The sequence below is a fragment of the Lutzomyia longipalpis genome, chromosome 1, assembly GCF_024334085.1.
Source record: "Lutzomyia longipalpis isolate SR_M1_2022 chromosome 1, ASM2433408v1".
Taxonomy (NCBI): domain Eukaryota; kingdom Metazoa; phylum Arthropoda; class Insecta; order Diptera; family Psychodidae; genus Lutzomyia; species Lutzomyia longipalpis.
Genome location: NC_074707.1, coordinates 19,745,040 through 19,772,144, shown reverse-complemented (window position 1 = coordinate 19,772,144; position 27,105 = coordinate 19,745,040). Strand labels below are relative to the sequence as shown.

General features: G+C 35.5%; 2 protein-coding genes across 7 annotated transcripts in view; one reads left to right on the top strand and one right to left on the bottom strand.

Moving 5' to 3' along the window:
• The window catches only part of LOC129796782 (glypican-4), a 33,339-nt gene extending 27,546 nt beyond the window's left edge, over positions 1-5,793 (top strand). Inside the window, exons 5-7 of the mRNA XM_055838858.1 lie at positions 73-779; positions 848-1,014; positions 2,211-5,793. Of these exons, the coding sequence (XP_055694833.1) occupies positions 73-779; positions 848-1,014; positions 2,211-2,605 (1,269 nt within the window). The 3' untranslated portion in view covers positions 2,606-5,793. The remainder of the gene's footprint in view (positions 1-72; positions 780-847; positions 1,015-2,210) is intronic.
• A 482-nt stretch (positions 5,794-6,275) lies between these two features.
• LOC129796821 (putative gustatory receptor 28b) lies at positions 6,276-11,414 on the bottom strand. Of its 6 annotated transcripts, XM_055838922.1 has the most exons (7): positions 10,476-11,414; positions 10,296-10,392; positions 9,398-10,034; positions 7,040-7,438; positions 6,795-6,977; positions 6,579-6,734; positions 6,276-6,456 (listed from the first exon to the last, which is right to left on the bottom strand). In XM_055838922.1, exons 3-7 carry the CDS (start codon positions 9,773-9,775, stop codon positions 6,340-6,342), a joined length of 1,233 nt encoding a protein of 410 aa, XP_055694897.1. In that variant the 5' UTR covers positions 9,776-10,034; positions 10,296-10,392; positions 10,476-11,414; the 3' UTR covers positions 6,276-6,339. The 6 variants fall into 6 exon arrangements, with proteins under 6 accessions (XP_055694897.1, XP_055694895.1, XP_055694894.1 ...); XM_055838920.1 differs by having other exon boundaries at positions 9,398-10,136; positions 10,296-11,414; XM_055838919.1 differs by having other exon boundaries at positions 10,296-11,414.
• Positions 11,415-27,105: the final 15,691 nt, after the last annotated feature.

The following is a 27,105-nucleotide window of genomic DNA, read 5'->3' as shown; positions in this document are numbered from 1 at the left end:
AGTACAAGAAAAATGTTATAGGTTCCATTTAGTGCGATAATTCTAAAGAATTCATTTCTGATTTGTGCGTAGATCAAACCAAATTTGGAGTGTGTGGTTGCACTCACGAAGATGCAATGCAACGTCTGCAGTGGTCAGACAGCAAAGCCGTGTGCAAATTATTGCGTTAACGTCATGAAGGGTTGTCTGCAGTACCACACAGAGATGGATCATGAGTGGGATAACTTCCTCACATCCATGGAGAAGCTCTCAGATCGTCTTCTGGGGCCTTTCAACGTGGTCATGGTGGTGGAGCCGATTAACATTAAAATCTCCGAAGCCATAATGAACTTCCAGGAGACAAACAAGGACATTTCCAATCAAGTATTCCAAGGCTGTGGACGACCAATGCTGGGACGCCGACGACGCGATGCTGACCCTGAAGGTTTCACCTTTGATGACGACGAGACAACACGACAGAGTCGATCAGCTGAACCAGCCGGAAGTCAGGAGCTTGGAAAGTTCGAACCATTGCGTTTTAGCAATGGCGATAACTACAGCGAAAACGGTCGAAGGAAGAACAAGAATAAGAATCGCAACAAAGCCCGAAAGGGTGACAACTACGATGATGACTACAGCAAAGAGCCAGTCTTGGATAAACTCATCAAGGATATCAAGCAAAAGGTGAAGGATACCAAGAACTTCTGGTCCAACCTTCCCTACCAAATCTGCAACAATGAAGACATGGCTGCAGCTCCTTCCATTGAGGACTACTGTTGGAATGGACATGCAGTTGATAGGTAAGTTCTTTGTTAGAATTTTTTTGAAGATGTTAATAATTTTAATTGAATTCATTTGTGTTCTGCAGGTACGTCCATCCAGTGATCACGGATAATAAATTAAATCCAGAATTCTCGAGTTCAGCTCCCGCCAAGAGGAGTACGATTTTGGACGCTCAGCTGTACAGCCTGAGGACGTCAATTAGTCAACTGAAAAACGCTTACAATGGGCTCGATGTTGAGTGGAGTGATCAAGGTTGGTTCCATCTCATTTTTTTTTTTGAAAGTTTAATTAAAATTATTAGATTTTGCCAGATTTATTTTATTAAACCATTTAAAAAAAAGGTTTTTTTAGGAAATTAAACGTTAGATTAATAAAAGAATAAAATTTCTAAAGTTAGGAAATTCGAGAAAAAATAATAAAAATCATTAATAAATTCTGATTTTTATCACTAAAAATTATAAATTACAGTCAGGTATTGGTTAACGTCGCATGGGATATACTCTTTCCACCTATTAATAATAATGAGTGGAAAGAGTATATCCCATGTGACGTTAATCAATACCTGACTGTAGTAGAAATAAAATTTCTAACGTTCGACAATTAAAAAAAACTAAACGAATAAAATAAGAAAAAAATAAGAAAAAGTTAGAAAAGCTGGGTTAAAAAAAATTAATAAAAAATCATTAAAATTTCCTAGTTTTTATATAAATATGTAATTCGTTGTTTTGCAGGAATAAAATTTCTAACGTTAGAAAATTTAGAAGAAAATTGAGTTTTAGAAAACAATAAGAAAATAATGAATGAAATAAGGCTATAAAACCTAAGAAGGTTAGTATAAATTGTTTGAAAGTTAAATTAAAAAACTATCGTAGGAAATGCGATGGACTTACTTCAACCGTTAGAAAATCAGAGAATTTAATTTTTTTTCTGTTAACACTTGGAGGACAAAACTGGCAATCACTGCCAATTAAACTTTTCTAAACCGCCGTAGATTAAAATCCAATTTATCTTGATAAATTTTACATCTATTTGTAGGCGACTTCAAATACTAGAAGTTCGCCAAAAATCTGGAAAACGTTTTCTTTATAATTGAAAATTAAGTTTGAGGTTAGAAATTCGTGTCCTCCAAGTGTTGAAAGGAATTTTAGGCTTTTATATTTTTGGTTTTATATCTATTTAAAAACTTTTTTAGCTGGTCAAATTTAAAGGGTTTAAAAAAAATCACAAAAATAATAAAAAAAAACAATAATCTAATTATCTAATGTTAAAAATTCTCTTACAAATTCAAAAAAATTAAACGTTAGAAATTCAAAAATCAATATCAGCTTGTCCTGTTAACCAATATTCCTTTCCCTATTTTAATCGATAGTCTAATATTTTATTAAGGTTTAAGGTTGCCTTCCTTCATGTAATTTAATCTAAATCCAATCTTCTCCGTCTTTCCACAGAGGAGGGTGAGTACGGAAGCGGCTCTGGAAGTGGTGTGGATGATGATGAGGATACAGGTGGCTCAGGAATGGGTGGGTATGACTTTGAGGCCCACATTCCGCCACACATCACCCACAACGAGATCTCTCCGGGTCGTGGCCTGGACACACTGCCGGCAAACACGTCCCATCCAACGGGTGGACATGTGGACGAGCCACCACCGGGTAGGGTCGATGAGGACGTGGTGCGGGAGCACGAGAACACGCATCTCAATGAGGTGGGCCCGAAAGGGGGTACGGAGAGTGGTGGTACAGCCACGCGAATCCCGGAGATGTCCATCGGGCGGGCTCTGGTCACGTACATGTTCCCCATCTTTATGGCCTGGTTCGGTGGCATGTTCTCAGAATTGCTGTGATAAACTTTTTATTATTATTTTTATTTTTAATACACTCGATAGGCGTTTTATTTTAATGAATTTACCCCACAGGGCCCACTATAAGTCGTGAGTGGGTGATGTTTTGGGGTGGGCGAGGGGCGGAAGTTGCCGTACTTCCTGCCAAATAGGAGGAACTGTGAGTTGTTGTGTGTGTGTGTGTTGTTTTCTTTTGAGAACCTCGTGTGCGGGAGAAGTTTTTCTGCCCGCGGGAAAGATAAAGAAAAAAAAAACAGATAAAATGCGGGGAATTATTTAAAACAGACACACCCTCTGTCAACAGAAACCAATTACATCGTTGCGTGAGCCAACAAGTGAAAGAAATTTCAAAAAAAAAAAAAAAAATGATGAGCAACTAATTTCAATGTGTTGTTGTATGAGTGTGGTATAAAAAAGGATTACAAGTTTAATAGGAATAAATTTTTAAAATTATTTAATTTTTAAATTATGAATTATTTATACAATAAATTGAGAGAGAAAAATATGGTGATGAAAAATCATTCACTGTAATTTATCAACAAAAAAATGCAAAGAGGATGAACAAAAAAAAAGATTGGAGGAGTAACAATCAATATAAATATAGGTAGGAAGAATTTAAAGGGTGTTCTAATTGAGCACAGGGTGGCCCATACTTGATGTGTGATGGATATTCTACCGAGAAATGGAATGAAAGTATTTTATTTCTTTTTTAATTATTCATCATTTACAAAGATTTATTTGTTTATTGATTTTATCATTTTCAGAATGAATTTAATTAAGAACGAACAAATAATGATAAAAAAATGTATTGGTAAGCTGACCAAGCTTACGAGAGCTGTGTTTCTTTCAGTGTACCAATTTTGTGAGAGCAAACTAGAGCGTAAATTAATTTAAATACGCGCAAAGTCGGGAAAAGTTGAAAAGTCATTCCCCAAGAAATCTTTAAAACGCCATATCTCGGGAACGGCTCCATAGATTTTCGATTTTTAACTATCGTTGGAAAGGTCTTAATCTCAACTATAACATATTAAAATACGAAGTAAATCGATAATGGCGTTTTCGAAATATTCGAGTTCAAAATTTTAGAAAATTTTGATTTTGACTTTCGCGCTTCTCGCGGTCATTTCTCGAAGTTGCAATGTTCTAGACATTTGTAGGGCTTCACGAAACCTTTCATTTGCACTTAAGTTGATCAAAATCGGACTTGTAGAACCTGAGATATGACATGTCAAAGTTGCAACTCAATATTTTCAAAATGGCGACATAATTTTTTAAAATTTTTTTTTATAAATAGATGTTATAGTAGACTATAATATATCAAAAAATGAAGCAAATCGATAATGGAGTTTTCGAGATATTCATCGAAAACTCATCGAAAATTTTGTTTTTGATTTTTGGCCCCCTAGCGGTCACTTTTGAAACTTCGGATGTTCTAGAGAGTTGTAGAGTTTGTTGAGAGCTTTCATTTGACCCCGGGTTGATCAAAATCGGTAGAGCCGTTTTCGAGTTATGGTCGATTTTCGATGAAAAATTGTGGCGGCCATATTGACTAAACCGCTCGACCGATTTTCGAAAATGAGGTATCGTTGGAAAGGTATTGATGTCCCCTACAACATATCAAAATTTCAGATTTTTAGCTCTTACAGGGGCTGAGATATAGGCAAAACAAAATTTTGAGGTTATTCAAAATGGCGGACGCGGGGGTGGGGGTGGATTTGACCTCACAATCGGATGTCTTCCGGTCAATATTTAAACTTTGCCGTTTACCGCAAGTCTCTATCTATCACCGTTCTCTTGCAATTTAACGTTATACTATGGACGGACGGCCGGAAAAAATTTTTTTTTGGCGCATACGTTTTTTGGAATGTGGGGACCCTAATTCGTGCTCATACCAAGTTTGAGCCCGATCTGAAGACTTTCGATTTTGCTCGGTACACAAAAGCTGTGTCTGAAAAAAACACAGCTAAAAGAAAATTCGTTTGGAAATCAAAGAAAAATCTTATAAAAAATATTTTTTTTTACTATTTTATCATGAAAAAAAAATTTCAAACCCTAAAAGTATTAAAATAAAATAAGAATTGAAAATTTCCAATTTATTGAGATAATCCCACAAACATCAAGTTTGGATCACCCTGTTGAATCTGTGCCAGACATTTTATATTGAGTATTATTCTCTTTTTTTTATTAACAAGTGGTATATATAATTTTGTGAAACTGCCAGGATATCCTGCGCAGAACAAGTGGAAGTTGTTCAAAAAAATGTGTCATGTAATTTTTAGTTAAAATTTCACATATAAAATACTACTTAATGTCTCTTGTAAACACTGCTTATCCCATATCCTTTCACTTCACTTTGAGCTTCCACTAAAAGCTCCTTCTGAGATGAACGGAATTTTCTTTTCTTTTGAGCTTTTTTTCCCACATCCTTGTGAGAAAGAATCTTTCCTTTAGCCCAACGCTTATTATTTTTTTTTCTTTTTTATTATGAAGAGAATAAAAGAAAAGTTTTGTAAATAAATTTCGTGAATACGTACAGGGAGGTGCAAAAAAAGTGTGTGGGAGGTGAATCACTTTAAGTAATGAAAAGTATCTTTATGGAGAAAAGCATGGAAAATGTATCTCAGTGGCACAATTAAAGTCCTCTCACGAACAAAGTCCTTTTTCCAATTTAGGTGAAAAATATATCTGTTTTTCCATTGATGTCATTTTTATCTTATAAAAAGAAATAGAAAAGAGAACAGAGGAAGAGAGAGAAACAAGATGAAAATTAATGTGATTGAAAAATCTTTTTTATATTGATTTAACATTTAAGTGAGGAGAGAATTGTGAGAAGAAAAAAAATGAATAGACTGTACACTAATTTAGGAATAATTTTTTTCTGTGTAAAAAAAATCCCAATGAATTTTTAAAAATTATTTAGGTTCTTCTAACCTTCTCGATTTGTCCTCGAGAGGTGAGCAATATAACATTTTAAATTAAAAGAAAAAAGATAATAAAATAGAGAAAAGTCAAAAAAGAACCAATCCGAAAGGATTAAAAGGCTCCGACAGAGTTTTTTGCATATTTTTTAGAACGAAAAAAAAAAGAAATGTGAAAAAAATATGAAAAATGTGTTTTTTACAGGATCTATTGTATACCTTCTTACCCCGTAATTGATGAAGAATAAAGAAAAAAGATTTATGTAAATAAAATTCCCGGTATGTTTCATTTAGTCACCTGGAAATGGAGGGGAGAAAGGCCCTTTCCGCACGCAAATAACTCCTTGTTTGTCGTGCGTGAAGGAATCAGCAATTAGCAATTGTAATTGACGGTGTTATTGGGTGAAGAAAATTGCCCGGGAAAAGGGAGAAACGCGAGAATTCAATGCCCCCATCCTCCACATTCATTTTCCATTCCCATATTTATTTTACAGAGCTCCCACGGAAAAATCTTTTTTAAAGGAAATTCTCAGGCAATTCTGAATTTTTCACCTACTAATTGGCTGGTTAGCGGGTTCCAATTTTCTAAAAATATAAAGGAGTTTTTTTTACAGCTTTAACTGAAATTTTTAAAGTCAAATATTCTCATTTGGCGGGAAAAACAATATCCTTTTTGTCGTGGTTCCTGTCCTCGTTTGGAGACTTTTGTAGTTTCCATTGAAAGCCAAAAGATGGCGTCAACTGATTTCTTGATTTTTTGAAACTTTAATAAATCAACGGTCAAAATCTTGATCTCTGTATTTTCTCTTTTAATGCTCTTCAGATAATAAATGAAGGTAAAGTTGCATTCAATGATCCCAATTCATTGGATACGGGAGCTATGGAGGTGTCAAACTGAATCAAAATCACGAGGTAGGTTGTTGATGCTCCACAGAGCTGCAAAAGATGTAGATAAGCGAATAATTTAAAAGCTTAAGCAAAAGAAAATTAATTCTCTTGCGAAATGAATTGAAATGAGAAGGAAAAGCGAGGAGGTAGTGGAGGCTTCAGGTACTTACAGAGTAGAAAAGCGTCCAGTCAAAGAGAAAGAGCCCACAGGTGATAACAGGTGGTCTGTGATTGATTTGATTGGCCATTTGCCTTAGTTTATCAATGCTTGACTCATCTTTTGTCCGATTGATGGCTTTATGAGCTAGAATTGCCGTATATTTGCCCTAAAAATGATTTATTTAAAGCTTTTTTTTATAAGAGAAAATTAATCTTTCGCATCTTACGAGCTTTGTAACATTGTGTGCCACGTAGATCTCTCCGAGAACAAAGCCATACGTAATAAAGGACCAATGGAAATTCCCAATAACAAGACCAAAGAATTCCTCATTGAAGTTCGTCCACACACGGAAAGCGGAAAATATGATAAAGACATTGTAAACGAAACAAAGACCCGTGAAGATCATTGCCTGTGGAAAGATAAATTGAATAGAGAAGTTGAAGAGAAGGAATTAATTAAAAATGAACAAACCTGGAAGGAAAAGCAGAGACTGGTTAGCTCAGTTGCGTCCGAAATGTAATCATGAAGGGTTGCAAATTTGGTGACAAGCAGAGATGGATCAGAGCCCTTCAGCTCAATACTTTTGACCATCTTGATGGCTTTCGTTTCTGGACAGAAATTTTCCTTGAAGCATCGATTGAGGATCTCAAAACGTGTCCTCAGAGAAACGAGGAAGAAGATAAAGGTCCCCTTCGTGACGACAAAGCTCATGACGGGCGATATCAAACCCAGGAACTTTATAATGGTCATATTGCCCTCAAAAACGTCCGCCATGAGAACCACAAAGATCAAGCCGGGCACAATGATTGCACTCACGTTGATCACGAGGAATTGCTTGTGGTGGTGAATTATACCTCCAACGCTTTCTATCTAGAATAGGATTGAAGAGATTATTTCTTTTCTTAAATTATGTATAGATAATTTATTTACACATATCAAAAGCTCAGAAAAAGTTTGCTTTAATTAACCTTTTAAAATGAGCTCGATTTCCTATTTCATCCATTGTTAGGACAAAAATAATTAACTTAAATTGATTAATTAATTTTATATTCCTTTAAATAAATAGATAATTAAAATAAGGTTTAGAGCTTTTTAAAAGCTTCATACTACTATTCAATATTTATCATTGGACGAGGTAAATTGTCGCTTCGCTCCAATTTTCCTCGCCCCGCTTCGCGGGGGGTTTTGCGCTTCGCGCAAATTTTAGAGAGAAAAAATTGTGATGATTTATAAGTATGATTGGGCACACCTATCAATCCCAAAGAAAAATTTGCAAAGAGAAGAAATCATTTTCATACAACATTTCCGGCGCCAAATTCAAAAATTCGCAAAAACTGCATGAGAGTTATATGGAGGCTACCTGAAGGGGGGCTTCGGGGGGAAAATGGATACGGCCACTCGAAACCGCCTGTTATAAGGAGCCTCTGTGCCAAATTTCATCGCGATCGGTCAAACGGTGTAGATTTGTATAGCCGAACACGACGGAAGATTACCAACAAACAGACCTTTCTTTATTATATAGATTTAAAAAGTTTGCAACAGATATAAATATAGATAAAGCTTTTCAAAGAAGCTTTAGTGTTCAATTTAAAGAAAATATTAGTTTCTTTTATCCTAATATTTTCCTTAAAAAGATTTTTAAATTAAAACCTGACGAGCCTTGAAACAAAAAAAGCTTTCAATAAATTCACGAAGAAAAATTTTAAATTATTACCGCCCACGTGCAAATTTTCCCATGTTCTTGCAGTTTTTTCAGCCATTTTCACGCTTTTTAAATTTTTAATTATTATGTACATTGTGTTAAACAAACTATAAAAAAAATTAAATTTTAATTAAAGTGAATATTAAAACTTTAAATTGCCAATTTGACTTTTTTTACAATTTTAATTTATTTTAATTGATTTTAATTATTAATTTGGGCTTTTTCAAACCATTTGAAAAAAATTAAATAAATAATTTTGCTATGAAGTTTATGGGACAAGCATGAAATTGTTATAATGTTGCATGACCAAAATACTTAATTATTGCATATTTCCTGGGTAGAGAGTTTTATGAACCACATTTAATTATTCACTTTATAATAAATTGAATTTTAACTACATTGAACTTTTAAACAAATCAATAGTTTTTTTTAACACAGCCAGAGGATTGAAAAAGTTTTTCTAATTGTCATCCAAAGAATAAAAAACTGGATGAAAATAAAATTCAACGCGGTTTTTGATGCATTTTAATGAAAAGAAATTGAAAAAAATCAGGTTCGGTCATTTTCCGAAGTTGAATTAATTAATTTATATCCTATAGGTAATTAAACAAAATCTTTTCATCTATTAAAATTTAATTCATGAAAAATATTTCCAAGAAATCTGATAATTTCAAAATGATTTATTTGGTTTTAAATTGATAATTTTGTTATAATAATTTTATTTAAATAATTTCAATAATTTATTACGATAATTTCGCTAATTTAGTCAATTTTCATTAAACATTTAGAACAGTTTTCTCTCGCAGAACGTGCAAAATATCAATTAAATAAATTCATTCAACCCCCCATTTCATTGAGCATCACAATATTTTGTATGATTGGCGCGTGGGAAAGAAATAAAATTGCTGTTGGTGTGTTTGTACTCTCGACCTGACGCTTCAAAATTGGTTTTATTGATACAAATTGAAAACGATATGATTGCTGTTGTTATCTATAATTGATTTAAATTAGTTAGGCACCATTGGTAATTGAAATATTGACACATTGGAATTTTCTCTGTGTGTGGATTTCGTGCCCGCCACTCACATTATTTGGTAGAAGGAGAAATTTAGAATTTTTGTATATACCTGGGAATCAAACTCCCTGAAGCACTTGAGAATTTCAAAAATCCACCTGCTGAGTATGACATTGAGAAGGGAGGAGATGAGACCGATAATTGTTAGGGCGGAGAGGATGAATCTGATGCCGAAATTGAAGATAATCGATATGGTTTCTTCATCTTCATCCATGAGCATTGCGTAGAAGAGGTAGCTGTTGATGGAGACGTTTACAATGCACAAGAGAATGTCCAGAAAGGTCAGCTTGACGCGACTTTTGGGCCAATCATCGTCGTAGGAGAAGCACATATAGCCGAAAAACTTGACAAACCGATGAGCCACTGTTATGGTCTCAAAGACATTGGTGCGTTGACCAAAGAAGCGCTGAAACAACCCCTGAGACTTCATCTCTATCCAGGATATTGTAACTCACTAAAAGACCCTTCGCCAGGGTGATTTAATCAAAGACCACGCGAGTGCTCGATGCTTGTCAATTATTCATCATCCAACAACGTAAATGCGAGTCTCATTACGAATTAAATGCCCCAATGAAAGTCTCATGGAATTTAATTAAATTGATAGAGGGAAATATTGATAGTGATGTGCCCCACTTGTGCTATGTGGTCTCCATGCACTGAAGGGTTATTCGGGCCCCGCAGGATTCACACTGAAATTAATTGAGATCACACTGTGGTCAGTGCATGAATTTACACACAAAATAGCGCACAATTACTGGGCTCCATCACAGTTTGCTGAATTACCCAACTCTCTGTGAATAAAATGAGAAATTCTAATGGATTTTCCGCAATTTTCATGTTGTCGGAATGTATCGTGGAATGCTTCCAATGCTGGATTTATTGTGCGTGGATGGAATGTTTTAAGCCACAATGAGCTAGTTTGTGAGTTTTGTAAAGAGAAATTAACCTACACTTTATGTTGAACTTTAAATTTATCTCATAAATTACGTTTTATTCGTTTTAATCATTTTTATTTCGCAGTGTGTGTACTGATTAATTCTTTCTCTGCTGTTAAGTACATTGATATGAAAAAAAAGAATTAATGATTAAAATTGAAAAGACGACGTCTACATAAGTTGTGACTCACGCACTTTCTTGAAATGAAAATTGGGGCTTTATCAGTGCTACGACAATTCCATCAGGGGATCCAAGCTTGACTAAGACTGGAAAACCAAGTGTTTAAGCTTCATGACATCTTAATTGCACATTTCCGTCGTCAAATTCCTCAAGCGATGTGATTTTTTGTTCCATCTCTGTTATCTTATCAGCAAGTAATGTCCACATCTGATTGTCACGCAATTGAGTATAAAAGACATGAGATTTGATATGCCTTCAGTTGTAAAATTGATACGATACAAAATAAGAACTTCTCTGATATTTGTGGCATTTTTGGCGAGTTTGGACTTTTGGCAAGTTCAGCATCTTCGTTTAGGTGTTGGTGCTCAAAATACAAAAACCTCTGATTAGGAATACAACGAACCCTAGTTGGATTACAACAACTCCTAACCTCGAATGGAATTCAACTACTCCCGAATTGACTACAACCACTCCAAGCTTGAATACGACAGCTCCAAGCTGGAATACTACAACCCCCAGCTGGAATACGACAACCCCGAACTGGAATACTACAACCCCCAGCTGGAATACTACAACCCCAATCTGGAATACGACTACTCCAATCGGGAATACCACAACACCTTACTGGAGTACAACAAGCCCTAATCTTGGGTGGAATTCAACGACATCTGAATTGACTACAACAACTCCAGATTCTGCTTGGAATACTACAACAACTTATTCGGAAAATTGGAACACTACAACTCCAAACTGACAATGAAATTCAGCAACACCGAACTAGAACGTCTGTATACTGAATAATAAATTCAGATTAAAGAGCCAGTCAAGTTCGTTGTTCCACTCTTCATTGTTTTTAATACATAAATGAAAATCATGAATAATTTAAGAAAAAAAAAGATTTTTTAAATTCATTTTCATTTTGTAGAATCTGCCCCAAATATACGAATTTAGAATTGAAATAGATTGTGCATTTTGATTTCTATTCCACCTCTACTAATCCCCATTGCTAATTTTGATATTAATTTCCGTTCTGTGTATGGTATAAATTTGGAAATCAACTCGCATTGATTTTAATTAAAATAATGCAAATGATTTTAAATTATCCTTCGTTGAATGTATGAATGGTTTTTGGGGTATGTGTACTATATTGAAATTAAATTACCTGGCTTAGCAGGAAGCTTTTCCGGATTTTATTAGCATAAACCCTACCACACTAATTAGATATTTCTCCATGTTTTAGTTTATATTTTAGTTTATTAATTCACTTTATCCATGCGACCAAAAACTACAAAATGGCTTTGAGGCAAATTTTGCTGAGAATTTTCTTTTTTTCCATGAGAGAAAACAAAGAAGAGAGACTCCTTCGAGGGAGAATTTTGCAGTGTGAGGAAAGTAGTGCAAAGGCACAAAAGCGCGCAACCCCTATTTAATGTATTATGCATATAGTGGAAATTCTGCTTTTATTGAAATTCACGAGAAAGCTCCTCACGGTCGCCCTTTTCGCAAAATTACAGGAAAATTTACTGACTTCCCGCGTATTAAACCATTTGAGTGGGGGTGGGCTCCTCTCAACACACACACTCCAGGAAATCAATGTGAAAATGAAAATCCCTGAGTAATTCCATATGAGAAAATTTCTCCCCCCAACCCCTCACCATCTCACAGCAAAAGCTTTCTCGTTTTTCTCATTTTATTTATCCTTATCGCGAAAATTCCTTGATATTGAGTTTCATCCGCAGCACTTTTTCAATGGCAATTGAAAAATATCTCTTCTCATCATTCGCCATCCCCTCCTGAACTTGAACATTGTTGGAATAAAATATCAGATAAAGCTTAATCAAAAAAAAAATTCCCCTGAAATGATGGTTGTATCATAAAAATCAATGGGAATAGCTTTTTGCATTTGGATGTGGGGCTAATTCCAATCAATGTTGTTCGATGAAATGCAATTAAAAATCAACATTGAGGAAGAATTTCCACGCAGGAGGGTACGGGAATACTATATAACTTTTCCTCTCTTCTAGATTTTCATTGAAATTTCATTTAATTGTATTTTTTTTCATGAACTCGCGATAAAAGATTTTTTGTGTGTTGTTTTCTGATTTTTATCGTGTATGTTTGAGATAAATTTTTTTAATGAAACTATTAAATGATAGGTTTGATTGCTATTTTTTGATGTTGATGCTTTCCCAAAAATATATTTTTGTAACACAATTTTCGTTTTATTTTCCTGCATCATTTATTTTCCGCTTCGTTGGAATATTCCAATAAAAAGGGACATAATCTATTTGCATAACTTTTAAAGGTTTTTGGTGTAAAAAATTTAATAAATGAAGTGAAAAAAAAGTTTACTAAAAAAATATTTGATAAAATTGAGTGCTTGGGGGAGTATGGCCTAAAGTCGACCTTTTAAACTTTAAATTTTATTAAATTGTTATTAAATATTTAAGAATCAGTAAAAAAAATTCTGAGATTCTAAAGGATTCAGCAAAGAGCTTTCAATGCACTACAGGGTGTAGTGTGAAAGTGTCAATGTGGTCAAGGGGTTTTCGCAAATGCACCTGGCAGTCCCATTAAGACTCATATATAGCATAACTTTCACGTGACATACCTTTCACTCACAGTAAATTCACAAAACCCTCTGCAGAGAACTATACCTTTCTCAACTTTTATTGCATTTTCTCACTTTTCTATAAAGTTGTATGCGTTTAGTTTGTTAGCTAAAAACAGAGAGCTTTTTGGTTTGGAATGTTGTGACACTTTGATGGTTTTTATGATTGATATTTCACACACAAGTGGACAGATTAAAAGCTCTCAAGAGGGTGCTACATGCAACGTAAATGTTGAAATGGACAGGAAATGAGCATTTCAATTAAATAGCACGCTAAAATGTAATTTGTCTCCTTTTGTCAATACATCTTAGGCTTTTCACTCAAAGAGATCTTTGATGAAAGCTCCAAAAAGCTTCTCTAGCATAAATAGAGTTTCGCAGGGATAATTCTGTGGATGTTCTTCATTTCCACATGAATTTATATCGCGAAACAATGAGAAATTAATCTCACTTCTTGGGTGGATGTGGAATTGAGGGTTTTCGCACCATCAAAGCGTTTGGAGGGAAGGAGGCGCCAATCCTTACGTGTGTTGGGTCGGTGCTAAATTAATAGGTAGTGAAGCCGCATCACGCAGCGTTAATTGCAAAATAAAATTACCCACTTTATCAGATAAATTTCAACAGGACTCACGAGCATACACCGAAATTATTTATTTAATTTGTATAGTATATGTTGGGGGAATATATGAAGCAAACTTCGAACAATGAGGGTGGAAACTTTGCGCCACAACACCTATATAATAGCGAAATACCCGACAAATTTATCCCGGAATGTTCAATAAATTTGAAATGTGGAAATAGAGAGCACACACATAGCGATTTGTGCAAAATTGTATCGATAAACTAATCCCGGATTCCGCTCAATGCATCCCCCACCTCATCTTCCAATTCTCTCTCTCTGTGCACTTACATAAAAGGGCAAACAATCCCATTGACAGTGTCTCCTCCTTACCATGTGGGGGAAAAGGATGAGGGGGCGGGGGAAGTGTGCAGTAACATGCTCCTTGCATTTAACGACATGCTTCTGGGGATCGCACATGCATGAAATTATGGAATTTGCATTGATTCAATCCATGGTAGCGTGAAAATGATCCTCTGTGGATTCTCAATTTGCGATTTATAGATAAGATAATAGAGTGAGAAATTAGTGTTATCCCTTGTTATGCTAATCAACCACTCCCAAACTCCTGTACTATGTATATTCCTCCTCTGCACCATCTGACGAAAGACAGGCTTGCATTGGAATGTGATTAAATTTCATTGCTATGTGCATATGAGGCGCCTCATGGAAAATCTAGGACGAACTCATTTCAACCATATCTCGCCCTTTACTCTCTAACACGAACCCTTGATGAGTGTCCAAGACAGAAATTTCCACAAACCCACCCCCGTTCTTTATGTGGCTAAATCATTGACCTTTGCCCATGTCTATTTCAATAATTTCTGAGAGGAATTTTATTGAAGAACATTTTTTGAGTGAGAAAGCTCAACTTGAAAGCTCTGGGAAATGTGCATTTTTGTAATTTTAAAGTTTGAAAAGTTCAATTCAATTTATTCTTATCAATAAGTTGAAAATATGACTTGAATGAGGTGGGAAAATAAAAAAAATGAAAAGAATGAGATATTTTTTAAATAAAATTTGCCCAAAACTTTTCTTTTTTTTAAATCTTTTAAATTTATAGTAAATAATATACATGAAATTCTGTTAAATTTGTCATTTTGTGTGCTTTTTCAAAAGCTTCTATTTATTATTAATCAGATTGATCTCCTAAGGACCTAAAGACCTTAGAAGACAAGCTGAGGATACTTCTTAAAGATCAGAAATAAGGAATTTCCACTTTTAATTAAGAATCTGTAAAGAAAAATCAATTCACAACTAAAATTCTTAAACCTCTTGGTAAAAAATTTGTGGAAAAGCAAGTGAATTTTAAATTCTTTCTTTTCATTGAATCTATTCTCTTTTAGTGAAAATTAAATTTTTCTAGCATTCAAAGTCAATAAAGAAAATTTATTGAGCTTTCTAAATTTAGTACAATATGCAAGACCTCATAAAATAAACCTAAGATATTTCTTTAAAGCTTGTAATTGAATTACAGTCGTGACCTCGTGGTAGGACCGTCGTCAAAATGACTTCTCCGCGGTAAAACGGCTTCAGAATGAGGAATTTTGCCTTCGCAGTGGGACAATTAGAATCTTACTTTTCCAATAATACTAATTGTCCCACTGCGAAGGCAAAATTCTTCATTCTGAAGCCGTTTTACCGCGGAGAAGTCATTTTGATGACGGTCCTACCACGAGGTCACGACTGTACTATTGTAACATCCCCCTTCATACCGATAATATTGAGAGCAAAACTTACAACAACTGCAACGCAAGTTTATTTAATATAATCAAATTTTCCTATATAAAAGCTCTTCGAACAACTAATTCTCCTTAGACTAAACTTGATGCTATATTGATCTTCTAATGATATATAAAGGAAGCAATATTACAAGTATCTACATACCTACATAACATACATACATATATGGAGGAATTTATAGAGCAGAAATTTCGTGTTAATTCATTGGCTTCACTTCCGATTCCCATTCTCTTCCCACCAAGATTATTCCAATGAATTTGATCCATTTGCGGAGGTGGCACAATGCTGGAGCCTATTGCCCGCAAAATAATAAACCAATCAGACGCACGCAGGGATGGGGGGAAAGCATTTTGCAATATTATAGGAATTATTATGGCTTTTCCGTGTGGTTAATTAAATGCAAATTATGCTTCATTAAACTGTGTGTATTTTGTAATTGTTTTCACAACATACACACAGGGTGTTTCTCCATAAATGTACCATTCCGCCTGAAATTGACCATTCACTTGTGAATCACAAAATAAACCCATTTCATCCAGAGAATGGTCCCGTGTGTGGATTGATTAAAAATGTTTCCCTTTTTTTGTAAAGCTGTATGAATGCAAAAAGCTTTTCATACATAATACTGGCTTCTCAATGCTTCATTTCCCATGTTGTGCGGGAAAATTTTTCGGAGGGAAAATTGCTAACATGTATGTGAATTTATCGGTCGTTTGGAAAAGTGGTTTGCCCTCATAGTTTTGTATTTAAAACCATGCTTTTTGGTATGAGAGAGAACGTGGGGGTGATGGGGACAATTTTATTAATTATTCCGTTCAAAAGCACCCACATGCCGGGCAGAGGGGGAGGGGGTAGTCAATGTATGTGGGTGGGAATTTTGTACAGAGAAAGAGGGATATTTTATCAGTTTGAGGGGTGGTTGGTGCTCAAAGTAAATATTTTATGCATTCAATATTTTGTTCTCATTTTGTGCTGATTCATTGTTTGGCCACACTCTGAATATTTTCAACACCATCCACACAGGAATTTTCTCCTGCCTCAGCAACATCCACCAGTATGTAGTTTTTCCTCTCGGGGTTCAGGGACTTTTTTGGTGTGTCCTCTACTTTTGCTGAAGATGGTGAGGGTGAGTGTTCAATAGAGGAAAGTTTTTGGGGTATGCCGAAGCCGGGCACACAATCATTGAGGGCCACTGAAATAACCCCAATGGCCCATTTTAACTTTAAACCACCCACCCACGTCGCACACACAGTAAAAGGCAACAAAGTGCAAGGATCCCTTCCCACACATAAATTTATGGAGCAACAAAAGCCCAAATCCCAAGATAGAAATCATAGTCCAACAAGGCTTCCCCGAAAGGGATTCCAAAATAGGATTGTTCTTGAAGATTGTGTTTACACAGAGCCAAAGAATTTGTTCATTTTCCTCATCCGGTGTTGGCAACTTTTCCACCAAATTTTCCACTCATTGACAATTTTCTTATTTTTCTTTTGTTGATTCCTAGAAGCCTATAGGAATGTTTTCCGAATTGCCGTGAATTGTTTACACGTGTCGAGGCGCAGAGAAGTTTTTCATCGTGGGAACTTGAAAGGAAGCACCGCACCAAAAGGGGGCTGGGGATGAAATGATAAATCCTCTCAAATGGGATAATTAATAGAGAAGCAAATACTGGACGGAGACAAACTTGGTCTAATTAAAAGTTTGTCCGAAACTCTTGAGGATTTTTTCTTGAATTTCCTTTGGGGATTATTTTTAAGGAGTTTTTTTCTTCTTCTTTTACTTTCGGCTCTTGGAGCGGAGAGTTTGTCGACAAGACTGGGCAATTTGGGAGAATATTTATTTTCTTTTTAAAGAAACTTTGATGAATGAGAGGATTAGAAACTTGCACAACCATTTTCCAAAAGATCGTGAGAGGAAAAATGAGATTTTTAAAATAGAAAATTTCGCCATCGTCGAGTGAGTGAAAATTTGCCATTTTCCCACTGAAAAGAAAAAATGGAGAAAATTTCTTTCGTTTAATAAAATCTTTTGGGACATTAAATTGCTTCCTTTTCGTGTTTTTAATTGAAATAGGAATATGAGTGCAGATTCAACAAATATGAAAATCGTTTTGGTTTATTAAAATTGCTGCTTGAGAAATAGAAATGAATATTCTCAGCAGGAGCTTTTCTCAGTGCTTTTTATGAAGTCATTTCTTTTTTTCTTAAACATTCAAATAAATACCTATATGGAACGTTTCTAAGTAAATACTACGAGGTCTCATGAAGAATATACGTTAACAGAGAATTTTCTTGTTATTTCTAGAGCTTTTTTTTCAAGGAATTATTCTCTTAAAGATATTTTCTATTACGATATTCTGTTCAGATTTTTTTTCAAATTATTTTATTGCATAAAAATTTTCCAAGAAAACTTAAGAAGTTTCAAGTGTCTGCTTTGTCCTTCGTGAATGTTCGGAGCGTAAATGCACCAGACAAGTTTCTTTTTAATGAATTCCAATTAAATTTTCAAGTAAACAATCCTCTAAAGTATAGAAAATGTCGCAGAAGAATCATCCATGTCAACTTCACAGACAATTAACATTCACAAAATATCTGTAGTTTTGTTTCTCAAAAAAGCTCAAGAGGAGAACTCTTGCATAAATTTCACCCCTTCGTTCTTCATTTAGTGTATGTAGTTTGTGTCGGTTGGAGCTTTTTCTTCTCAGTTCACCCCCTCCCATGAAAAAGCTTTCCCTGCGCCAGAAGGGATGGAACTTTCCCGGGACCGGATATGTTAAACTTTATGGGTGACTTTGAGGCTGATGACTTCATAAGATTTGCAAGACTGTTCAATAATTTCTCATGGTCAACCCATCGTTTTGAGGCGGAAAGGATTCTTCAATGGATTTTCTGGGGCGGGTGTAGCCCTCCGTGTAAGTATGTGTATGTGGGGTCACTTTGAAACTTTCCATGGTGCTGGTAATATTTTCCAAATGACCACAGATTGTTTGATTAAGTGCCCAAGCTTGGACATTCTCCACCACAAACACAGGGGTTGATAAATGGATTAATTTTGTGAAGAAATTTCAGAGTTATTCTGCAAGGGAAAATTCTTCAAAAAGCTCTCACTTTCTAACAGACAGATTAACGTGTAATTAAGCTTGAAACTAGTACTTACGGAGTACAGGAAGGATAAATTTTATTGGCAAAACAATAAATTCATGATATTCTTGAAATACAATACTGGGAGAATACAAAAGCTCTCCGAACAAACGTTCAAAATTGAAATAGAGCAAAATTCTCTAAGTGGGAATAAACTAAACAGAGAGAGAGTCCTCAATTGCTTTCATAAGCTTCTTTGCGGAGAAATCATCTCAAAGAACAATTCACCACCCCTTTGACAGACTCACCTCCAACCCCCAGAAAGTTTATTCTTCTTCGTTGGCCAACAGGGATCCTTTTGTGTGTCCCTATCCCAAACCCCTTGAATTGAGATTCACTTCCGAAAATCCCCCAATTAGTCTAATTGAACAAGAATGGACAATAGAGCTTAATCACACACAAATGCAATTTTCTTCATCCCCTGACGACCCATTGAAGGCGCTTGCCACCCCGTCCTCCCATTTGTCCTATACGGGCCTTTAGGAGAAAAAGGGGACCCCCTAATGCCACTTGAGAAGCTCCAATGGTCGTCTGTGCGTGGCAGAGACGTGTTATGTGCGGTTGATGCTACTGAAGGATCCTTCTCTTGGGGCACTTCTCAAGGAATTTTTGGGGTTTACCCACCCCACCCTCTGTTCTTGCCACCCTGTATTGAGATTAATTAGGGTATGCCTGTAAAATGGTAATTTAATCAAAATGCCATACTCATGCACCAAATGCCATATCAGTGTAATTGCTGTACATAGCAATATTTCACTCTGCCACCACCCCCTCAAACTTTCCACCTGAAGTGTATTAAACAATATTTACTTGGGCGGCAAAGCCTCCCCCATTATATCCATGAGAAACTCGAACTCTCTGTGAGGTATTTTCGACACTGAAATAGGGATGTCAAGGCGCCAATGTGAGAGCTTCTCTTTTTTTTCAGGGGTAGGGAGTAAATAGAAGTGCTCCTGGCAGCATCTCAATATCACTCCAACTTAGCACAAAGAGTGTGTGGGGAGGAAAATGAAAGTATAAGCAATTCCTGTAAACAATACTGCAAAAGGAATGCCATATCCTGTCAAATAGACCCATCGAATCCTCACCTCCCCCCCCCCACCCAGTTCTTCCTTCCATTTCCGTCTCCTGAGGTGCTTTCCTTGCGCATATAACAAAAAACTGGCAAAGTATTGGATTTGCCTTCGCGCCATCGACAAATAAAATTCGCATATTATACTTACATAGAAAAGTTAACCCAGAAATGTTCCGCTTGCGGAGATTAAACATCGCTCCCGTGTCCTCTTCTTTCCCTTTACATTACATTTTGCGTCTAAGGCACATCCTTTGGAGGTTTCACCCCTTCCACCCTCACAATGCTGAGTTGCCGTGCTGAGAATTTCAATCAGATAATTTTTATAGGCACTGGGAGACATTGCGAGAATCCTTTTCTTGCACACACCCCCTTTGCTTGAATTGGGAGCGCGATAAGGTGTTTTTTAAGTTTTGCAAATTACCCGGAACGATATTTAAATGTAAATAAATACAGTAAGGGTAGAGGGTGAGATACAGAGGGTGGGGGAAGAATGTACAAAAGGGGTAGTATTGGGGTTGATTTCTTAAAGAGGGTGTTCACCCCTATTTTGTGCTAAAAGCTCTAAATGTTTCACTTGGAAAATGATAATGAGGATTTGAGGAGATTTTGACGGTTATTTGTAGCTCAATGGGAAATCTTTAAATTAAGAAAATTGACGACTTTGTTTAATGAAAATTATTTAAATAAAAAACAAAGGAATAATTTAAATGAATTAATTAAAAAAATATATAATTAGCCTTTCGAAATCAATTTTTAGAACCAAAAAGTCACTGAGAGCTCGAAAAAGCTCTGGAATGCCATAGGGGTTTGGCTTTTCCACAACTCTGTGTATATTTATTTTTCTCTTTTCGGTGTACAAATAGAATTTTTCGATATTGGAGTTTTTCCTCCAAACACCCACCCACGCACACATGCATTGACGTGGGCCGAAAGAAAAACATCCAACACGAAATAATCGAGGCGACAGCAGCTTTCTGCGGGACTTTTAGCCAATTTTCGTTCATTGGAGTTGATGCCTTTGAGCGAAAGGGGGGCATAAATAAATTTGGAGAGACGAAAAAACTCCTTGACAGTGTCGTACCTCAGGCAATTTACCTCGATGCCATTTTCCCCGGTATTTCTCATTGTGCTTTTTAGCCAAAAAGCTCCTTTTCTCTGTGCGTTTGGCGGTTTTATTTGCACACACACGTGCCCCGTGGGACCTTTGCCTGTGTCACATGGAAATCATAATGACATTAATTTGCCATTTATGATTATTAAAGGGGAGGGACATATTACTCCCAAATACATTTCACTGTCGAATTTTCAATAAATCCACCCCTCGGTAATAAATCTCCCAAAAGCTTCAATACAATCAATCAAAAAACTGTGCACAAAATTTCCATCTGCCCGCTGAAAAGCTGCGGAATTTTCATATCCTACATTTTTTCCACCCGCAATTTCCACGTCAGTCTATGCAAAAACTATTTAACTCTATGCAGTTTTCATTGTGACAACGGGGGGACAATAAAATGTTGAGCTCTCATGCACACCGAATCCACCCCAAAATTGCTTTGACAATGTCTCATGATTGAACATCATGCAGAGCTTTTTTGCAGAACAACATAAAATACTCCGGCGAGAAAGCTCAAAATCAATCAGTTTTCAGGGGGGAGGAGTGGTGCACAGACCAATCGAACACATATGGAGATAAATCCTTCATGCGATGCTTTTTGTTTGGCGCGGGATGTATCGCAGGGGTGTTCCTCTTTGCAGTTCCTCTCCTGACATTCGTTCTATTTGTTCAATTGAGTGGTGTCGGATACATTTTAGTGCATTTACGCTCCATGGCGTCGTTTTCTATTTTATTTTGGCTTCATTCGAGGATGCACCTCATACTCCACCAGCAGAGCTTTCATTTTTTAGTCATTTATGTTGCTGTTGGAGGCAAATTGCCGAAGGACAAACAGGATATTGTGCGAGAGATTGTTGAACAAAATATGTCCTTGCTAAATGTTTTTCGTTACAATCTTTGTACTTTATGGAGCTTTTTGTTGGTAGAAGCTTTAATAAATTGGATATTGAATTTATCAAAAAAAAATTAATTTAAAACAATTTTTATTTAAGCAAACTATTTTATTCTTCTTGAAGCTTGAAGCCTGAAGGTTTAAGAAAATATATAGAATTGGATATGAAACAATACTTACGTATATGTACATAATATGTGTAGTCCATTTAAAAAAAATCGTTACTTTCGACCTTTTAGAAAAGATTTATTTCGCATTATTAAAAGAACAATGTTGTTATTTTGATTTAGAAAAGTTTTTTTTTTATAAAGAATAAAACTAGAATTTAGAATATTTAAAAAAAAATTAAAATTTTTTTAAATCTTATAATTGTCATAACAATTTAGCGTTTAATCTAGCAGTTTATTTAAGGACAGAAAAAGTCCTAAGTTTTTGCCACATTATCTCCTAAAATTAACAGGCTTTTTCAACAAAAATTAAATATTTCGTGTAAGTAGCTATAATAGAAAAGATTTTCAGAACCTTTAAACATGATTTAAAAAATTCAATCTAAGCGTCTATTATTTTCAATCACGCAGAAAATTATTTAAAAAATCTCTCATCTGCATCCCATTCAGCTCATCCATGCATATAAATTGTTTAATTCAATGGCAAAATAGTGGCGGGATGTATGGAGAAAGGAGATAAATAGTGTGTCGCAGTTTTTGGTGCACCACTCGCCACTCAATCACTTTGCACGAGCTTTCGAGAGAAGCGAATCGATAATTCACTTAAGTTTGTGCATTGCATTTCAATTTGTCTCCCTGTCCAAATATTATTGCTTCCCATGTCAAGTTTGGATGAACGAGCACTTGGAAAAGCTCACCATGGAGATCCCCCCACGTGTGTGAATGTCTCCCGTTTCATCCCTCCGCACTCGCACCCTGCCCTTGGCATTCAATACTTTTGCCCGAGGCTTCGTCACTTTGAAATTTTATCCACCAAAATCCATCTGCGAGGTATTCGCTTTTTGTCTCATCTCTCACCCAAAAATTCCTACGGACATTTTACGGGGTTTTGCGCACAAAATATGTATTAAATATAGTCCGAATTTCGTAGGTAGGTAGGTATGTATCGTGTATATATAGTAGATCTCTGATTCCTCACATTTGAGTCCATTTTCATTTTGACCATGAGGGGGTCGCCCATGAGGAGTTTCGTCAGTTTCGTATATGAGTCTCGTATTTCTCTATTTTTATTGATTCACCACCACCCCGCCCTATGAAATATTTCGGTAAATGATGCTTCCTTTTTACTTCCTACATAGCTTTAGTTGTATATAGTATAATAAAATGAAATTTCGCTTATCCTTTGTGTACACACCAGAGTTGTACATTTTCCCACCGAGAGATACACAGTAAATAAACGATTGCCAAAAAAAATATCTCTTTCTCTCTTTATCTCCAGAGGCAACATCCGGAAAATCGATCGGGTAGATGCTTCAGTACGAGATAAAATACACATTCAATTATTTGCTGAATTTATTGGCGGAAGTCGCAAGGAATGCCCGCAGAAAGCCACTCTTTTATCCTCTCTCCCTCTTCTCACCCTCTCAACTATAAATAGGATTTTATGTAATGACCAATTGGCTCTTTTACGTCGCCAATTACATTTACACAAGGAAGTATTCTCGGATTTTATCCTAATTGAGAGCTTTTTCCTTATTGGGCTTTACAAAGTCTTCCCATTGCACAGTAGAGAGATTTTCTACACAGAAACTATCTGCGAAAAAATTTATATCTTTTGCCTCATTCATTTTTAACAATTTATACTTCAATTTAATTTCTTTCTTTCTGAAATATCATTTTCTTTCAAAATGAAATTAAATCATTGCTTTTGAGTATTTTTTCATTAATGACCTACATATATTATTATAAATCAATAAAGTTTAATTTACATTCCTTTGATAAATTCAATCATTTGGAATGCAACAAAGTTCAATTAAATAGGTACAATCGATGTAGGTATTTTATAATGTACATCGATACAATAATATAGAATTTTAGCTTTCAACATTATTTCAAAACGTTGTCGAATAACATTTCAAAATAAACAACAAATTAATTTGAGATGATGCAATTAGTGAATTCATTGCATTTTGATCTATTTTATTTTTGCATTGTTTCATACAGAAATACCAAATAAAATTAAGTTAATTATATATAATATCAAAATAATATGAAGGTATATAATTACGTGTCCACTATTGCATTTAATCCATGAAATCAATACCTATACACTATAATACACATAAAGTTTGGTTTTATGGGAATATTGTATGTTACCTAATAATTAGTTAAATAATTCTGAATTATTTTGTAATTATATACATACATTTTTATTTTTAGTGGAGCTTTGAAATTCCTTGAAATCTCTTTAATTTATGTATAATCCATAATTGGGATTTAATTCTTTGATAAAACCATCTCATGTTGCTTCATTAAAAGCTTTTGGGTTCTTGAATCAAATGTCAACTCTGTTTTTCTCAGCATTCTGTGAACTTTAGAACCCTATACTTTGATATTTTCTCTCTGAAAGCTTTTTTGTGTGTATGTGATGAACTCCCTTCTCCGATTGCAACCTTTTTTGGTGGGTTGGTGTTTATTTAAATTGCACAAACACCCCCCTTATACACCAGGGTGAGAGGGAGTTTGTCGGTTGGGGAGCTTTTGTGCTTTTATGGTAAAATATTCAAAGAATTCAGAACATTGCTGACATGCTCGCAACACCTTTTTCCATTCTTTCCCCCACGTGACCCCAAAATGAGGAGAAAACAAACGGATTTCCTCGATGGATTTTTCTTTTCAAATTCAAAAGAAACGCGGCAAGATGCAATTTGCAACATGCAATTTTAGTTTGAAACATTGAAGGTTTTTTCGTGGAAATTTGCACAAACATATGGCCAAAATAGTCTGATTAGCAGATTAAATTCACACCAAAAATTTATTTTAAATATTTGCTTTTATTATATAATGTTTATTGAATTAAAATGCTGTGCTAATATTTTTTCGACGAATGAGAAGCAATTTCCATAAATCCCCCTACAGAAATGTGATTGTCCAAATTGCAGAAATTGCAGTGCATACAGTGCAATTCAATTGCTTGAATTGGGGGAATGCGGTGTATTAAAAAATCATCGCACACATTAAACCACCCACCGTTTTGCTTAAATTATAGTGGGGCGAATTATCGCTTTTCCCACGAGGTTGATTTGTGGACACAAAAGAGGTGGTTAATTTTTGTGACTTTTTTGCCTCCCGGAAAATTTCCCCCCACAATTTTTTTTTGCTTAATCGCCATCAAATGTTGCAATTATATTGCCCAAAAAAATTATTCACACTGTGCAATATTAAATAAATAATTTTTTTTATTCAATTGTAATCCATAAATCATGAATTATCTTTGTCCCATTCGGAAAATTTTTGCTGAAAATGGAATATGATAGCATGCCTATATATTAGTCTGTATGTAACAAAACAGCACGAAAGCTTTAAATATTTTATTCTTGAAAGAGAAAAACTCCATTTTAATTCAAGTGGAAAATTCAAATGGGAAAAGTTATGTTCAATGATATAAGCATATGTAGCTTAATACTTCCTGTTTCATCAATTGCCTTTTGCATGCCTTTCATGGCTTATATGAGAGATAAAAGCCCCAAATTGGCACAGAAAAACGCTCCAAACATTCCAATTACAGCCCCCCAAAAAAAGGCGAGAGATTGCTCTTAAAATAAAAGAATCTACACCAATTGCCATTGCTATATAAATAAGTGAGTGAAATTTTAATCTTTTATAGCAAAAGCGAGCAAAATGGGAGTCGATTGTTGAGAAGACAATTTCCTCAAATATGCACAAAGATAATTTTTGCCGTATTTTTCCCCCGCCTAGCAATCCACGCGATTTCTTTTGCCCTTGGCACGCAGCTGAAGGTGAAAAGGAAATGCCTTTTCCAATTCAATTGTAATGCCATTCCTTTGCACCACCCTCGTACGCTAAAAGAGGGGAATTTTCAATTATGAATTATGTACATATATAATGTGCAAAAAAAGTACATATCGATGTAATACACAACACCAAAGAACAAGTTGCTGAATGGGTGTGCTGCATTTGAAGCATTCATGAGGAGCTTTTGCAGAAAAGAGCTTTCTCACCAGCCCCATGCGCTATATATAGGATGAGGTAGTGGGTGGTAGTTGGTAATTTATAGCCAATTGTGTTACATTTCACACGAAGTGTTGATTTGGAAAATATTTCCTCAACTCATTCTGGGACTTTTATGAGTGCGCGCCCTCCAACAGTTGGCTCCGAAAGCCCAACTTTTTCCATTACCGTGCGGCGCTTTTTTTTCTCAACTCTCCTTCAATTCAATATTATTGAGGGATATTTTGCAAAAGTGATGAAAGTGTATCAATTAACTTGATTTCTCTTCTCTGTGGTGAGAAAAAGTTTAATGGGAATTCATTGTGGAATTTCAACTGCAGTTTGCTTTCTTCTATTGTATATCTTTACACTCTGATATTGGGTGGATGTGAAAGTTTTGGAGCTTTTTTTCATGAAATATTCTTTAAAATTGAGTGAATAGAATTGCCTTTTGTTTGTTATTTAACAAAAATTATCAATAAATTAAAAATCTAATTTTTCTTTTGATACAAATTGCACATAATCATCGGAAAGATATTTTATTTGTGGAAAATTCCAGTATAGTATAATTTCTAGTCGACGATTTTCTAAAGTGATAAACTTTTTACCAACAACAGCAATTAGAGTTGTATCCTGCATTTCAGTTGTTTCGCATAGCTTTTGAGCGAACGGGAGCTTTTAAAGCTCACACACAGAGGTGATGCATGCATGAATTGTAAATGGGAATGAATGTAAAATATCATTATTGTATTTAGTGCGGACATGTCCGTGGATTCGACGATTAATTCCCGCATGTGGGTGAGCTTCCACACATGTAGTTTTCTCTGTACTCACAGGACGTGGCTCGAGGCTCTTATGGAGATGAACTTTTCATCCAACAATACCATCCCTCACTTAACATACCAAATTGACACATTGGCGCATACGGGGGATGTGCGTGGCGACCCTCAGGGTGACCCACCATCGTGATTAGAACTGTTGGACAATGGACGCGACTTGGTCACATGAATTGCGAGGTTAATTCAATTTAGCTGCACTTTTGGCGACAACTTTCGTGCTGATTGGATGACTAATTGTTCGTGCACTGGACTTGCTCGCTCAACAACTCGATTTTCCCATGGAACTCCAATTAAAATGTTCCCCCTAGGGGGATGCTAGCTACAACCCCGCACCACCCCATACTGCGTGGACCAATTTATATAAATTTTCACTAAATGATTTTTGGAGCTTTTCCACGAACTCCTTTTGAGCTTTTCCATTTCAAGGCAAAAA